The sequence below is a fragment of the Thalassophryne amazonica genome, chromosome 8, assembly GCF_902500255.1.
Source record: "Thalassophryne amazonica chromosome 8, fThaAma1.1, whole genome shotgun sequence".
Lineage (NCBI taxonomy): Eukaryota > Metazoa > Chordata > Actinopteri > Batrachoidiformes > Batrachoididae > Thalassophryne > Thalassophryne amazonica.
This window is the reverse complement of record NC_047110.1, coordinates 87680637-87696270: the sequence shown is the minus strand read 5'-3', so window position 1 is coordinate 87696270 and position 15634 is coordinate 87680637. Positions and strand designations below refer to the sequence as shown.

At 39.5% G+C, this 15634-nt stretch overlaps 1 protein-coding gene across 4 annotated transcripts in view; it reads left to right on the top strand.

The window, feature by feature from the left end:
* ptprjb.1 (protein tyrosine phosphatase receptor type Jb, tandem duplicate 1) overlaps positions 1-15634 on the top strand; it is a 106468-nt gene that overhangs the window by 65938 nt on the left and 24896 nt on the right. For 3 of the 4 annotated variants that reach the window (XR_004562290.1, XM_034176896.1, XM_034176897.1), the window contains 8 exons: positions 2305-2565; positions 2688-2942; positions 7380-7643; positions 8265-8525; positions 8615-8878; positions 9774-10046; positions 10145-10411; positions 11938-12219. Coding sequence is in view for 3 of the 4 variants with exons in the window: in XM_034176896.1 (XP_034032787.1) it covers positions 2305-2565; positions 2688-2942; positions 7380-7643; positions 8265-8525; positions 8615-8878; positions 9774-10046; positions 10145-10411; positions 11938-12219 (2127 nt within the window). In the remaining variant the exon portion in view is untranslated. The remainder of the gene's footprint in view (positions 1-2304; positions 2566-2687; positions 2943-7379; positions 7644-8264; positions 8526-8614; positions 8879-9773; positions 10047-10144; positions 10412-11937; positions 12220-15634) is intronic. The other variant, XM_034176898.1, reaches the window with a different exon arrangement.

Genomic DNA, 15634 nt, shown 5'->3' with positions numbered 1-15634 from the left:
GCTCCTGTTTTAGCTCATATAATAAAGCTCAGTTTTGCCTGCAACGCATGTCCGTAAGCGTGGAAACAGGCTAAAATTATTCCACTATTGAAAAATAAGAAAATTCCATTCTCCACTTTAAAGAGTCGACCTATAAGTATCCTACCTGTGTTGGGTAAAATTATGGAGTCTATTGTATATGAGAAAATTTGTAATTATTTTTCTTCGAATAAATCTCGGATTTCCAACATGCATATAGAAAGAGTCACTCCACTGCCACGGCGCTGACTCATATGACCGATGATCGGCTCAAGAGGTTGAAAAAAGAATATAGTTGGAACTGTGTTTCTCGACTTCTCTGCTGCTTTTGATATTATTGGTCATGATTTGTTATTGGAAAAACTCGCTGGTTACAGTTTTGAGCTATCAGCTCTTACCTGGTTTTATAGCTACTTATCCAACAGAACACAGACAGTGTTTTTTAATGGCAGCTTTTCTGGCACCAGGAGTGTAGTATGTAGTGTGCCACAAGGGAGTTGTCTCGGTCCATTATTATTCGCTATTTTCACAAATGATTTACCATATATTTTTGATAAAGTTAATATAGTGATGTATGCAGATGATTCTACCATTTATGCATCAGCATGCTCACACAATGATTTAGAAACTGATTTAGAAACTGTCTTAAACATGGAACTACTTAAGGTAGCTGACTGGGTTACATCCAGTAAGCTAGTGTTAAATATAGCAAAGGCTAATTGTATGATTATTGGCTGTAGTCGTGTTATTATGAAAAATCCTGTATTACACATTGGAATTAATAATATGAGAATAAATTTGGTACAGGAGACTAAGCTGCTGGGTGTAACGGTAGATTCTAAATTATCATGGAAAAAACATAATATTTTTGTAAAAATGAGCAGGGGTATATTGATTATGAGGAGACATGCAAGGTTTTTAAGTTGTACAGCATTGAATTACGCTATCAAATCATTATTACTAGTATACCTGGATTATTGCCCAGCAGTTTGGTCAAATGCTTCTGGTGAAATGATTAATAAATTACAGATTATTCAAACTAGAGCTGCTCGTATAGCACTTAAATGTAGTTATAGGACTAACATTATTACAATGCATAAAAGTTTAAACTGGCTATTAGTTAAAGATAGACTATTATATTCACTGATTATTTTACAAGAAATATTATTGTCACTAAGTTACCTGGTATTTTGTTCAGGAATTTCTCCTTCAGTTCAAAAAAATCATAGATACATAACCAGACATGCTGTGGTGGGAAATTTTACATTACCTGTGGCTAGGACTATTGCCATAAAAAACACTGTCTTATTTAGGGGTATGAAGGAATGGAATTCATTGCCGGAATGTATTAAAATTATTGCAAATGAATGTTTGTTTAGGGGCGGCACGGTGGATTAGTGGTTAGCACTGTTGCTTCACAGCGAGAAGGTTGTGGGTTCAATTCCCGTGGCCTTTCTGTGTGGAGTTTGCATGTTCTCCCTCTGTTTGCGTGGGTTTCCTCCGGGTGCTCCGGTTTCTTCCCACATCCAAAAGACATGCGGGTTAGGTGGATTGGAATCTTTAAATTGTCCATAGGTGTGTGTGTGGGTGTGTTTGTGGCCCTGCGACAGACTGGCGTCCTGTCCTGGGTATACCCCGCCTCATGCCCTGTGAATACTGGGATAGGCTCCAGCCCCCCCCCCCCCCCCCCCCCCCCCCCGCGCAACCCTTAATTGGACTAAGCGGTAGAAGATGAATGTGTGAATGTTTGTTTAGGGAACTTCTGCAGCAGTATTTACTGATATAGTGAGCAATCTGGGTTTTTTTCTTTTTCAGACATATTTCAGTATTATTAGTATATATTTTTCAGTATATTGATTGACCAGATGTGATGATTAATGTGACCGGAAGCTGATTTTTTTATATATATATATATATATATATATATATATATATATATATATAAATGCATTTTTGATTATTGTATATTTTGGTTGTTGTTTTGTGCAGCTTTGCTGTAGCTACTCAGGATCCTAATAAATAAACAAAACGTCAGATGACTTAAAGTTTGTGCAGCTAAATTTAGTAGAAGCTAATTGGTCCGCCAATGGTTGTTAAAGTTATTCGACGGTGAAAAAGTTGTTTTTGCAAATTCGCTGTTGGCCAGTTAGCTTAGCTGTGCCCACCACTGTATATAGTATTTGTGATTTGTATATTTTTAACATCTCAACATGTGGTACAGTTTGACTTTGATTTCATTTAATCCAATCCTGTTTACTTCTACAAGTTGTATGTTATTTTTCTCAGAACCTGGAGCAGTTTCTGACCTAGTAATGTCAGGAACTACAACTACGATGTCGGTGAGCTGGAGTCTGGCAGCAGGACAGGTGGACTCTTACGACGTCTTCCTGTACACAAATGACCAGCTGCTGAAAAACCAAACTGATCTCAGCAATACTACTAAGAACAAAGAGTTTCAGTACCTGAAGCCAGGACAGCTTTACTCTGTCTATGTGGTCACCAAAAGTGGACCTCTGACTGCAAATTCCACCATCTCCAATGCAACTTGTGAGTTACCTTGATAATTAACAGTGAAGTCTTAGTTTGTGACAGATGCATTATTTTAGAAATGCCCATCTTTATTTTTTGTTTAAACTCACTCTTGAAATTTAATTTTCTCTCTTGCTCAGTTCCAAACCCTCCTCGTCCAATCACTGTGACATCCCAAACCCCTCAGTCCATTAACTTCACCTGGGCCTTTCCAGAGGACATGGATAACGATCAGTACAACTTCACTGTTTTCAGTCTTGAAAATGAGCATTTAACCAAAAATAACTGGTTCCTGCTGAAAGATCTCCAGTCTGGGACACCATATGAAATCTCTGTTTGGGTCGTTGCTGCACTTGAATACCAAAGCACAAACGTGATGACAACAAACTATACCAGTGAGTGTGACCAACACAGATAGAGCTGGATTTTTAAATAATTTTTTATTTTTGCGTTCATGTCTCTATAGCTTCATTTTCATATTTTAATTTAATTCATTCATTGTTTCCACCAGTAGATGGAGGGCAGAGGTCTCTCCATTTTACATACAAGATATCTCAAAACCCAACAAACTTTAAAAAATTTGTGAGCAGATAGTTTTTGAGTGCTTTTTTAAGCTGCTGACTGCATAACTACATAAATCAAAGACATCCTGTCTGTTTTGTTTTCCTAAACTCCTCCAGTTTATATCGGCACTAACACCACACGAGGTACGGTGCACCCGGAAAGTATTCACAGCGCTTCACTACTTACACATTTTATGTTACACCCTTATTCCAAAATGGATTGAATTCATTTTTCCCCTCAAAACTCTACTCACAATACCCCATAATGTCATGAAAAAAGTTTTTTTTTTTTTGCAAATTCATTAAAAATGAAGTAAAAAAAATCACGCGTACGTAAGTATTCACACTCTTTCCTCAATACTTTGTTGATGCACCTTTGACAGGAATTACAGCCTTAATTCTTCTTAAATATGATGTCACAAGCTTGGTGCACCTATCTTTGGGCAGTTTTGTCTATTCCTCTTTGCAGCATCTCTCAAGCTCCATCAGGTTGGATGGGGAGCGTCGGTGCACAACCATTTACCATTTGCAGATCTCTCCAGAGATGTTCAATCAGATTCAGGTCTGGACTCTGGCTGGGTCACACAAGGACATTCACAGAGTTGTCCTGAAGCCACTCCTTTGATATTTTGGCTGTGTGCTTAGGGTCAATGTCCTGCTGAAAGATTAACCCTAATCCCCAGTCTGAGATCTAGAGCGCTCTGGAGCAGGTTTTCATCCAGGATGTCTCTGAACATTGCTGCATTCATTTTTCCCTCAATCCTGACTAGTCTCCCAGTTTCTGTCTCTGAAAACATCCCCACAGCATGATGCTGTCACCACCATGCTTCACTGTAGTGATGGTGCCTGGTTTCCTCCAAACACGATGCCTGGCATTTACACCAAAGAGTTCAATTTTTGGCTTATGAGACCACAGAATTTTGTTTCTCCTGGTCTGAGAGTCCTTCAGGTGCCTTTTGGCAAACTCCAGGCGGGCTGCCATGTGCCTTTTACTAAGGAGTGGCTTCCGTCTGGCCTCTCTACCATACAGGCCTGTTTGGTGGATTGCTGCAGAGATGGTTGTCCTTCTGGAAGGTTCTCCTTTCTCCACAGAGCAATGCTGATGGTCTGTCTGTGACAGAGAGACCATCATGTTCTTGGTCACCTCCCTGACTAAGGCCCTTCTCCCCTGATCGCTCAGTTTAGATGGGTGGCCAGCTCTAGAAAGATTCCTGGTGGATCTGAACTTCTTCCATTTATGGATGATGGAGGCCACTGTGCTGATTGGGGCCTTCAAAGCAGCAGAAATGTTTGTATCCTTCCCCAGATTTGTGACTTGAGACAATCCTGTCTCAGAGGTCTACAGACAATTCCTTTGACTTCTTGCTTCGATTGTACTCTGACATGCACTGTCAACTGTGGGACCTAATATGTAGACAGGTGTGTGTCTTTCCAAATCATGTCCAGTCAACTGAATGTACCCCAGGTAGACTCCAATTAAGTTGTAGAAACATCTCAAGGATGCACCTGAGCTCAGTTTTCAGCTTTATGGCAAAGTGCATGTGAGTTCTTAGTTTTTTATTATTATTTTTAACAAATTTGTATATAAAAAATAAACTTTTTCCACATTGTCATTATGGGGTATTGTGTGTAGAATTTTGGGAGAAAAAAAAATTAATTTCATCCATTTTGGAATAAGGCTGTAACATAAAATGTGGAAAACGTGAAGTGCTGTGAATACTTTCTGGATGCACCGTGTATGAATTCATGAATTTATATCAAACAAAGAAAAGACAGCAAAAAAGAAAAAAATAGTCCACAAGAAAAATATGTCAACCAAGAAACGATGCTCAAAAAGGAGGAGGAAGAAGTAAACAATTAACTTCTGCTGCCTTTCACACAATTCATATAATCAGATAAATGACAACTTAATTTCATCACCACCTAAATCCAAGGTATTTTCAGTTCAGTACCCAACCAGTGTCAAAAAATAAACAACCACATAATTAAATAAATCAATACTTATATATACAATCAAAATAACAATGTTGACATAACCCATCCCTCCTTGTGAACGCGCTCGTCTGCATACGTTCTTAAAGTGTTCCTTTTGTACATTTTTTTATTAAAGTGCTCTATATCAGTGCGTCTCTGTAATTCTTCATCCAGCCTGTTCCACAAATTCACCCCACAAACTGAAATAGACATATTCCCCGTAGTTGTGCAAACACATTGCTTTTTAAAGTTTAATCCTCTTCTTAAATTATAACCCCCTTTCCTATCACAAAACATTTTGATTAAATTAGTTTTTGCTTTATACATAGTCTATGCTGTTTTATACTGACTTATCAGTACAGTATATCCCCAAATTTGTGTGACCTCAAAAACTGTGTTGATGCGCTCCTTGTACCCACATTATACACAATCAGAATTGTCTCTTTTTGTAGGATGTATAATGATTCTAAGTTTTTATAGGTGTATACGACAGACCTCCACATAGTAGTTTAGATAGATTAAATATGTGAGCAGTAGATCATATACAGTGATTTTTATTAGACTGCTTGTCTAGTTTTCCCCCAGACTGCCACAGTCCTTGCCATCTTTGATCTAATGTCATTTATGTGGGATTTCTATCTGATTTTGTTGTCCAATATCACACCCAGAAAATTATTTCAAACACTCTCTCAATAATAACATTTTCTATTTTTATTTGCACCTCTGCATTCATGCTATGATTTCCAAATAACATAAATTTTGTTTTAGGTGTTGAGGTAAGAAAAATGTAAGAAAGAATTGTGGGAAACAAGTTGAGCTCACTGGATCACTCTTTGTGTTGATTTATTTTTCTTCTAGTGAAGCTTTTCTTGCTAAGGAATCTTTACCTTGAACTTACTCTTGTGATTTTCTCTGTGGTCCACAGTGGTTCTTTATTATTTTATGTGTCCCTCAATATGAAAGGACATGAACCTACAATGTAATGCACTGTGACATCATTGTCCATTCTCTATAAAACCCGTTTAAAGCAAAGATAATTGAATGTTGCAGGGAAATAACAGCAAATATTGTTTTGCATTTACAATACATTTGTTTTAATTTCAATTTTACAACACTTGGGTCAAATTAATTTAGTATACAAATAATGAATGTTTGAGTTCAATAGTACGAATATTTCATGAGGTGAAAGCTGGAACATACCAAAGCCGAGTTGAATGTGTTGGTTCCAGCTTTCACTGAATTAAATATTTGTTCCATTGAAAGAATGTAAAAACATTCATTATTTGTTTTATATAACGGCTAAAAGAGATCCTTGTCATTTGAAATTGACATTTGATCATTTGATATTTTATTAATTTATAAACAGCAGAAACGGGACTTACATTTTGGTGTTCCACTGCTGCTGAAGTCCAAATTGTGACATGTAGTCTGATGATGCAGTGCACGGCCTTCCATTATAAAAAAAAATAAAAAATACTTGACTGTAGTTCCTCAGTCCAGCCAAAAACATGTCAGCTTTTCATCTGAACAGCTTTTCATGCATCCAAATGGTTTACAGCGGAGTGGATTTTGTGTGTGTTATAAGAACTAGCACCATCAGTTAGCTCAATCAAATCGTAGCCTGGCTTGTGTTGTTGTCCCACATGCATGGGACCGCTCACATAACCGGCCTTGTGCGCGTGTGTACTACAAAAAAAAACCCAAAAAAAACACTGTACTTCCTCAGTGCAGCGAATAAAGATTGCGTCAGAAATTAGAAATTAGTCTAGCTTTTCATTCTACTTCTTCCTAACAGCCTCCAGATGTCTTACCGCGGAATGGATTTGTTGTGTGCATGCGTGCGCGTGTGTGTGTGTGTGTGTGTGTGTGTGCAGAGTGCAATGGTACCAAAACGTATGGAACCAAATTTGCACTCTAAATGGAACCAAAGTGCACTCTAAATGCAACCCAACACAAATGGGACTAAGTCCGCGACTAAACGGGAATAATCCATGTTGTGTGACATACAAAGCACCAATCAAATGACAAGGATCCACTCAGCCTTTATATAATATCTGCTAATAACACTGTTGTACTTTTATCTTTCATTGTTTAGTTTATGATAGTGGTCTTCACATAATGATCACAAAAAAAAAAATCAGTAGATTCTGCCACCCCGTTGATATTTAGAAATAAAAATCAACATAAGTGCAGAATTGTGACAATGAATTATCTTTTTCTTTTTTTTTTTATCCTCTAACGTCATTCCATTTTTATTATCCTGTGCACTGCATAACCTCTGACTCTCTTCCTTAGGACCTTATAATGTAAGCGAGCTGAAGGCAGCAGAAATCTCCACAGATAACGTGACTTTAGTTTGGGAGCAGCAAGAAATCAAATCTGACTACACGTATGTGGTGGAGGTCACAAACGGCTCTTCCAGCTTTCAATATGAAGTTGTCACCAACACCACGTGCACGGTCACTGGACTGCTGAGTGGCACCAACTACAGCTTCACCGTCACCACACAAACACCAGATGGCACCAAGGCAGCTCCTGTGACAGAATCCTGCTTTACACGTATGTATCCGTCCTGTGTACACCTCTGAAGTAACCCTCCCAAAGTACATGAACAAAATCAGGACCTGATGATGTTCTTTTAAAGCTGCAGTGTGTTGGATTTAAAGGGTGTTTATCACCACAAACTGAACTTGGCATTCAGAACCATCTGTTCTTAATTCATGTGTTTTCACCAGCTTAGAATGAGCACTTTATAACTACAGAGAAACGTGACACTTGACGAAGGTTGCCATGTTGACAGAGTCACCCAAAATGGGCATACTTACTCCACTTTTCACACTTTGCAGTGGAGCCAGAAGAAGAGAAAAAAGGAATCAGTGGTTACTCTCCTGTACACTATCTGCTGGTTGCTCGTCCAGATTGAGAACCGTAATTTTTGTTAAACAGAGTATCATACATATTCCTTATCAGAGAAGATGAGGAATCATGAACTCCGTTGCCAAAGAAGTGAAAACTTGAAAGAATCTTGTGACTCGGCGTCATCATGCAGTCCACAACTTTACCACTAGATGACACTAAATCTCACACACTGCAGCTTTAAGTTTCATCCACATCTGATCTGTTTCCACTTAGTGTGATTTGTTTTCTTTCTAAAAGTGACCTTCTCTCCTCTGTATTTAGGGCCATACAGTGTTACAGAGTTGAAGGCCTTCACCTTGAACACAACTGCTGTCTATCTGAACTGGACAAAACCACTGCAGCACAAGGATGACTATAAATACAGAATCAAGACATCGCAGTGTGACTCCCAAAACAAAACTGTGGCAGATGAGTTCACAGTGATTTCAGGCCTTAATCCTGGCACCAACTGCACTTTCTGTGTTTTTGTCAGTGCACTTGATGGCACTGAAGGACAACCAAACTGCACCTCTCAGTATACGAGTAAGAAACATTCGGTCTCATTTGTGTTTCTTCATTTCAAATCTTTAGAGCGGCTGTTCATTAATTCTTCCTGCTCTGCACATGAACAGAACCAGAGGCCGTAAAGCCCAGAGTCACCAGTGACGGCTCAAACCACTCGGTTGTGGTGTCATGGACACATCCTATGGGAAACGTAGAGCATTATGTAATTCTTCTAAACGGCACCTCTGTGACCTTTCCGCCACAGAACCTAAACTCTAATGCCACGTCCTTCTTATTTAAAAATCTGTCAGCTGGAAGCCTGTACAGTGTCGTGGTCTACACAGTTAGTGTACCCTTCTCTGTGCCATCTGAAGTCATCACTAATGCAACTTGTAAGTATAACACAGAATTTGAAGTTTCCATATGCTCCAGTTGTCTGTGCACATTTACACGCACAAGTAGTCGACTTCTTTCCAGGAAAACACTGGATTCTGTTCATTTAATTTATTTTGGTATCAAAATGACCTTGAAAACGTGTGACATTCTAGTTAACACTTTTTGTAGTCAAGTTTACATTATCATTATGTCTTACTGAATTTGTGAGCAAGGCCACTTTCTTTTCACTTCCTTTTTTGTCTGTAAATAATACATTCCCAATAAATACAGCTGTCAACAGTAAGAAGAAATTAAATGAGAAAGCAAACTGCCTACGCCAAGGACTAGTAAGTTCAACAGGGGCCTACACCATTGGCCTTTAAATGGCTGAAGGCCAACTTGGCAAATATCAACTTCAGTAGCTAATTACTTCAAACATTAGCACACAGAAGGACTTTGATCTTGACCTATGACCTTAACCTTCAACCCCAGCCAAAGTCAGAGGTTGGTTAGGCCAAACATTAGAATACAGAAAATGGGTGCTACCAATTGCTTTATCTTGCCCATTGTTTTTTGTTATAAAGATTAAGGAAAGGTATTTATGTATTCTTGAGTTGAGGTTACACTGAGTTCACAGTCCCCCAGAGTCCCTGCAGCCAAGCAAACGCCCCAAACATGCAGCCATGCACATTATAGAAAGTACAGCAGCTCCCACAGAACTGTTTCATCCAGATGTGTCAGGCGGACTGCAAAACAGTAACTGAAGCAATGGTTTGTAAATTAGTTTTTCTGCTTTATAGTTTTTGTTCAACTTTATCAAGAATTGTTAGAATTATGTTTTTTGTTTTTAGAATTTAAATTTACCTTTCATGTCATAACCATGCTTATGTTGGTGTCATTTTATCCCCTAAGTTCCGAACCCTCCTGGGCCAATTGAGATCCTATTTAAGACAACCAGCTCCCTCAGCATTAGGTGGGACGAAGCCCCTCTGATGACAGATACATCGTTTCACTACCTAGTGACAATTATACCATCGCAAGGACCCATAAACACCACAAACACCACAAGCACCAGTCATAATTTTACCTCCCTGCTTTCTGGAACTTCCTACAATTTGTCTGTGGTAACAGTGGGGCCTTTGGGCTTTAAAAGCCATGAGGTTGAGACCTACATGGTCACCACAAGTAAGTGTTTTATTTCTAGATCAGAGCAAGTTTATTAAAAAAATAAAGTTTTTCATGTGAGGATTAATATGCTTCTCATTTCTCTTTAAAACATTCAGGACCAAACAGTGTGAAGCCCATTATCACTTCTACACAAGAAGACAGTATCACACTCACGTGGGTCCAACCTAACGACTACAAGGAGGGCTATCGTTACAGTCTGATTTGGCTTAACTCAAGTGGGAGCATCATTGGCAAGGACACGCTTGTGGGCAATGAGCGAAAAATCAGCAATCTGGTTCCAGGCAGCTCTTATAACTTCAGTGTGACCACTGAAACCTCAGATGGAACACAGGGTGCCTCAAAATGGATTTCCAACTGCACAAGTAGGCTCATAGTAAATGTGGCTTCAACACACACTGTGATTGTCAGCGGGTCTTGTAATGAGTTTATGGGTGATTCTTTAAGTACGGGCACTATTGGCCTTGTAAATGTAATTTCCACCACACCACTGCATTACAATATAAAGCACCTTGGGGCAACTGTTTGTTGTGATTTGGTGCTATATACATGTGCTCTGATGTCACTGTTTATCTCCATAGAAACTACCCAAACAATCTTTCATACAAACTGTTTAAAGGGACATTACAGTGTTGTGGTGGAAATTACGGCAATAGTGTGGGACAACTACATTTTGTTTAAAAAAAATCACAACAGTTGTATGACATTGAATACCCCAATTATGTTTTGATTATTTTACTGATATTTTATTCAGAGATATTTTAAAACATTAGAAAAAACGTTTCTTTACCATTCATTTTTATCATTGAAGATCAAAAGTCTGGGTGTGGGACAAGCACAAAACGGCAATATTTGAATATAATGATGCTGAAAAAAGGTGAAAAAGTCATCATAGACTACTAGAACAATTTTCTTAACACACTTTCATTGTAAAGATAACTATAAAAGTGTGAAATTTCCCCTTTTTCTGTTTTTCATACAATATGATCAAAGGACATAATAAGTGCCCGTAGTCTAAGAATCACCCTGTTATAGAGAAATATGAAGCACAAGCACATCTTAGGAGTGAATTTAGGAAAAACAATTACATTTTGAATTTTATGATTTTGATTTTACTTTTTTTATATATAAGTGAAGCAGATAGTTTGGCGTCAGCACTGCAACATTGTCACTCCTGAGTTTTGCGGCAGGTGATTGGAGAGTGACTTTGCAGTTTTCCTCATTGAAGGATACATTCACAGTTTGAAGGTGGAGGCAGTGTGTGACTGCATCAGACACTTGATCTGCATCATCCTAGTTCACCCAGCTGTAAATGGGTACCGGCCTTGGCTGGCGAAGTAACCTATGGTGGACTGGCGTCCCATCCAGGGGAAGCCATTGATGCTCATCCACTTTGCATACGGTCGTTGGGGATAAACACAGGCCCATTAGGTGTCAGAGCCTGTACAGGACTTATTCTACTCTTCTGCAGTATTTGTGTGTGCAGGGATGAATGTTTTAGAACACCTACTTCATTGACTGTAGATCACTGAACTTTGACTCATAAGCAAAATGCTGACATAGTAACCCACCAGGAATTGCTTTCTTGTAAGTCAGTAATTGTTTAAAGTGAGGCACTGTGCAGCCTTTTAACTGTGCAACATTTTAGATGTGTATTTCATCATATTTTGCAATAATTATGTTGATTGACCAGGCTCTTACCAGCCAAAGGCAAGTTGTGTTGTTCTGCTTAACATTTTCACTACAAAATATATATATGCTGTTTTTTTAATTCTCATAACCTAAAACTGCTGTCCTGTGATACTATATTAAAATATTCTCTAATGTAGCCACAAACTAGTGTATCATTTTGCCATTAGCGCTCTCACACTCCTTTGTTTCTTTGTTGCAGATGCCAGTCCAGTGCCTGGTTTAAAATGTCAAATTCCAGCCGAAGGCAACGCGTCACTCATCTTGTCCTGGAACAAAACCAGAGGCCTGAACTCTGGCTTCAACATCACTGCAGTGAATAATGACACCAGCATTACCCAACTGGCAAATGCCTGTAATCAGCTGTGCAGTCATACAGTCTCCAACTTGAGCTACTACACGGAGTACACCCTGACTGTGGTGACGCTGAGCTGTGGACAGCCGAGTACTCCTGTGTCTCACAGCTGCAGAACAGGAATTTCAAGTAGGCCACTTGCTAAATAATCTGCATAACTGCATAACTGTGCAAAGAGGTTAGACATACTGACTGTACTCATCCATCCATCCATTTTCTGAATGCATTTATTCCAGTTAAGGATCATGGGGTGCTAGGCCTATCCTAGCTGTCACTGAATCGGAGGCGGGGTACTCCTTGAACAGGCCACTAGTCTATCGCAGGATGGACACATAGAGACAAACACATTCACACCTGTGGTCAATTCAGAGTCATTAATTCACCTAAAATGCATGTCTTTGTAAGTGGGAGGACATGAGGAGAACATTACTGCAAGATGGGACCAGGCCTGAAAGGCCTCTTCACACATAGTGCGAAGTTTGGTTGAATACGGTGTCTTTCAAGTGGGAACACAGTGCAAGGTGCACTACATCACACCACTGATGTGGAATAAATAAAACATAAAAACCACCTGGTATCTGTGGAACCACATCGCGCCGCTTATGTGGATTAAATAAAAAATAAAAACCACCTGGTACCTGTGGAACCACATCGCGCCGATTATGTGAAATAAATACAAAAAACCAACATACCACCCACAGGATTTGTACCTGCACTTTACTGATTGCCAGCTCGAATCTTTATCACTGAGCTACCGTCACTGGCCTGGAAATGGTGAAAATGCCTGAAATCAACAAAAAGATGGATGTATTTAAAAAAAACATACAGCATTAAAAAAAAACACAGCATTTTATATTGAAACCCTCTTATCAAGTGGGCAATACAAATATGATCCGTCTGTTCCTCTGTAGATGACCCATGGTCACAGACATACAGTCATGAAATGACATGAATGACAAGCAGGTCTTTCTTTTCATGTCCACATCTGCTGGCGCGTGTCCAGCCGCCCCGTGCACATGTCCTGCCCGACACGTGTGTCTTGTGGACGGCGCACCAGAACTGACACTGTGTCATATGGAACAGAGCTCATGTGGGTGACGTGAAAGTCAGATCGCCTGTTGCGTGTTCTGATCTGATGGTCCGTTTCAGTCTGGGGGAAGCCTGTCAATGGGCTGCGCGCGCACTTTACAGCCCACAGCAAATATTGCCACAGCGATATGTTTTTATTTATGTCCATGTGATGACAGAAAGCGTCACAGTGGGCAGTTGTTAGTCCATGTCTGTCCAAACGCAGTATGTGTTGTCCAGCTCAGATGTCCAGATCGACAGATCTCCACAGCCACTTCTGTCAGTGGCTACTCCTCCTGTCAGTTCAGCGCACACACCAAATTTCACTGCCAGCATGACAGTGATTGTCTGCAGACTGTTGTCGTGCCAAGAGTGTGAATGGCCACACATTTTCTAAGTGCCAAACGAGAGGTTCATGTGTGTCAGCTGGAATTTGGCTGACACCTGCCGCGAGAGGGATTGATGGGTTCTCACAGTGCACACTCTGTCTTTCAGCCGCTGGTGTGCGCAAATAATTGTAGCAACAGGTGTACAAGGTGTTCAAGGCAGGGACGATTTTACACGTTTTGCACATGATTCTTGCTTCATGCGCACTTTGACCAAACTTCGCACTGTGTGTGAAGGGGCCCTTAAGTGAACACAGGACCTTTTTGCTGTGAGGCAACAGTGCTAACCACTAAGCCACCGTGCTGCCCCTAGATATATATATTCAGGCATCTTTCAATTCCTAGGGCAATTCCTAGACTCGACTCCACATGTGTGCTGTTTGATGGAAATTGGAGTGAAAAACCTAAATTTTGACCTTTCACCCCAGAGATTGCCCTAAGTCCAGAATCTACATACATATGAGGGCCAGGTTTGATGGACATGGAGTGAAAAAAATATTTTGACCTTTGACCCCAATGACCTTGACCTTGATCTTTAAAAAAAAAAAACCTTACGGCCAATTCTGGGGTCACGCTACATGTACACATGAAGCTTGGTGGAAATTGGCCCATGCATTTTGGATGAGTAATAAAGAAACAAACAAATTTAATTCTGATCATGCAGTCATAAATACCACTTGGTTAGAATGCATAATGCACAACATATATATATATATAATATGCAGTGACCATACAACCCCTGGCAATAATTATGGAATTACCGGCCTCGGAGGATGTTCATTCAGTTGTTTAATTTTGTAGAAAAAAAGCAGATCACAGACATGACACAAAACTAAAGTCATTTGAAATGGCAACTTTCTGGCTTTAAGAAACACTATAAGAAATCAGGAAAAATAATTGTGGCAGTCAGTAACGGTTACTTTTTTACAACCCCTGGCAAAAATTATGGAATCACCGGCCTCGGAGGATGTTCATTCAGTTGTTTAATTTTTTGGAAAAAAAGCAGATCACAGACATGACACAAAACTAAAGTCATTTCAAATGGCAACTTTCTGGCTTTAAGAAACACTATAAGAAATCAAGAAAAAAAGATTGTGACAGTCAGTAACGGTTACTTTTTTAGACCAAGCAGAGGAAAAAAATATGGAATCACTCAATTCTGAGGAATAAATGATGGAATCACCCTGTAAATTTCCATCCCCCAAACTAAAACCTGCATCAAATCAGATCTGCTCGTTGACATTGACCCTATGCCATGACATTGATCCTATGTGTCTTTTTGCAAGGAACGTTTTCACAGTTTTTGCTCTATGGCAAGATGCATTATCATCTTGAAAAATGATTTCATCATCCCCAAACATCCTTTCAATTGTCCAAAATATCAACGTAAACTTGTGCATTTATTGATGATGTAATGACAGCCATCTCCCCAGTGCCTTTACCTGACATGCAGCCCCATATCATCAATGACTGTGGAAATTTAGATGTTCTCTTCAGGCAATCATCTTTATAAATCTCATTGCAACAGCACCAAACAAAAGTTCCAGCATCATCACCTTGCCCAATGCAGATTTGAGATTCATCACTGAATATCACTTTCATCCAGTCATCCACAGTCCACGATTGCTTTTGCTTAGCCCATTGTAACCTTGTTTATTCTGTTTAGGTGTTAATGATGGCTTTCGTTTAGCTTTTCTGTATGTAAATCCCATTTCCTTTAGGCGGTTTGTTACAGTTCAGTCATAGACGTTGACTCCAGTTTCCTCCCATTTGTTTTGGTGTGCATTTTCGATTTTTGAGACATATTGCTGTAAGTTTTCTGTCTTGACGCTTTGATGTCTTCCTTGGTCTACCAGTATGTTTGCCTTTAACAACCTTCCCATGTTTTTTGTATTTGGTCCTGAGTTTAGACACAGCTGACTGTGAACAACCAACATCTTTTGCAACATTGCATGATGATTTACTCTCTTTTAAGAGTTTGATAATCCTCTCCTTTGTTTCAACTGACATCTCTCGTGTTGGAGCCATGATTCATGTCAGTCCATTTGGTGCAACAGCTCTCCAAGGTGTGATCACTCCTTTTTAGATGC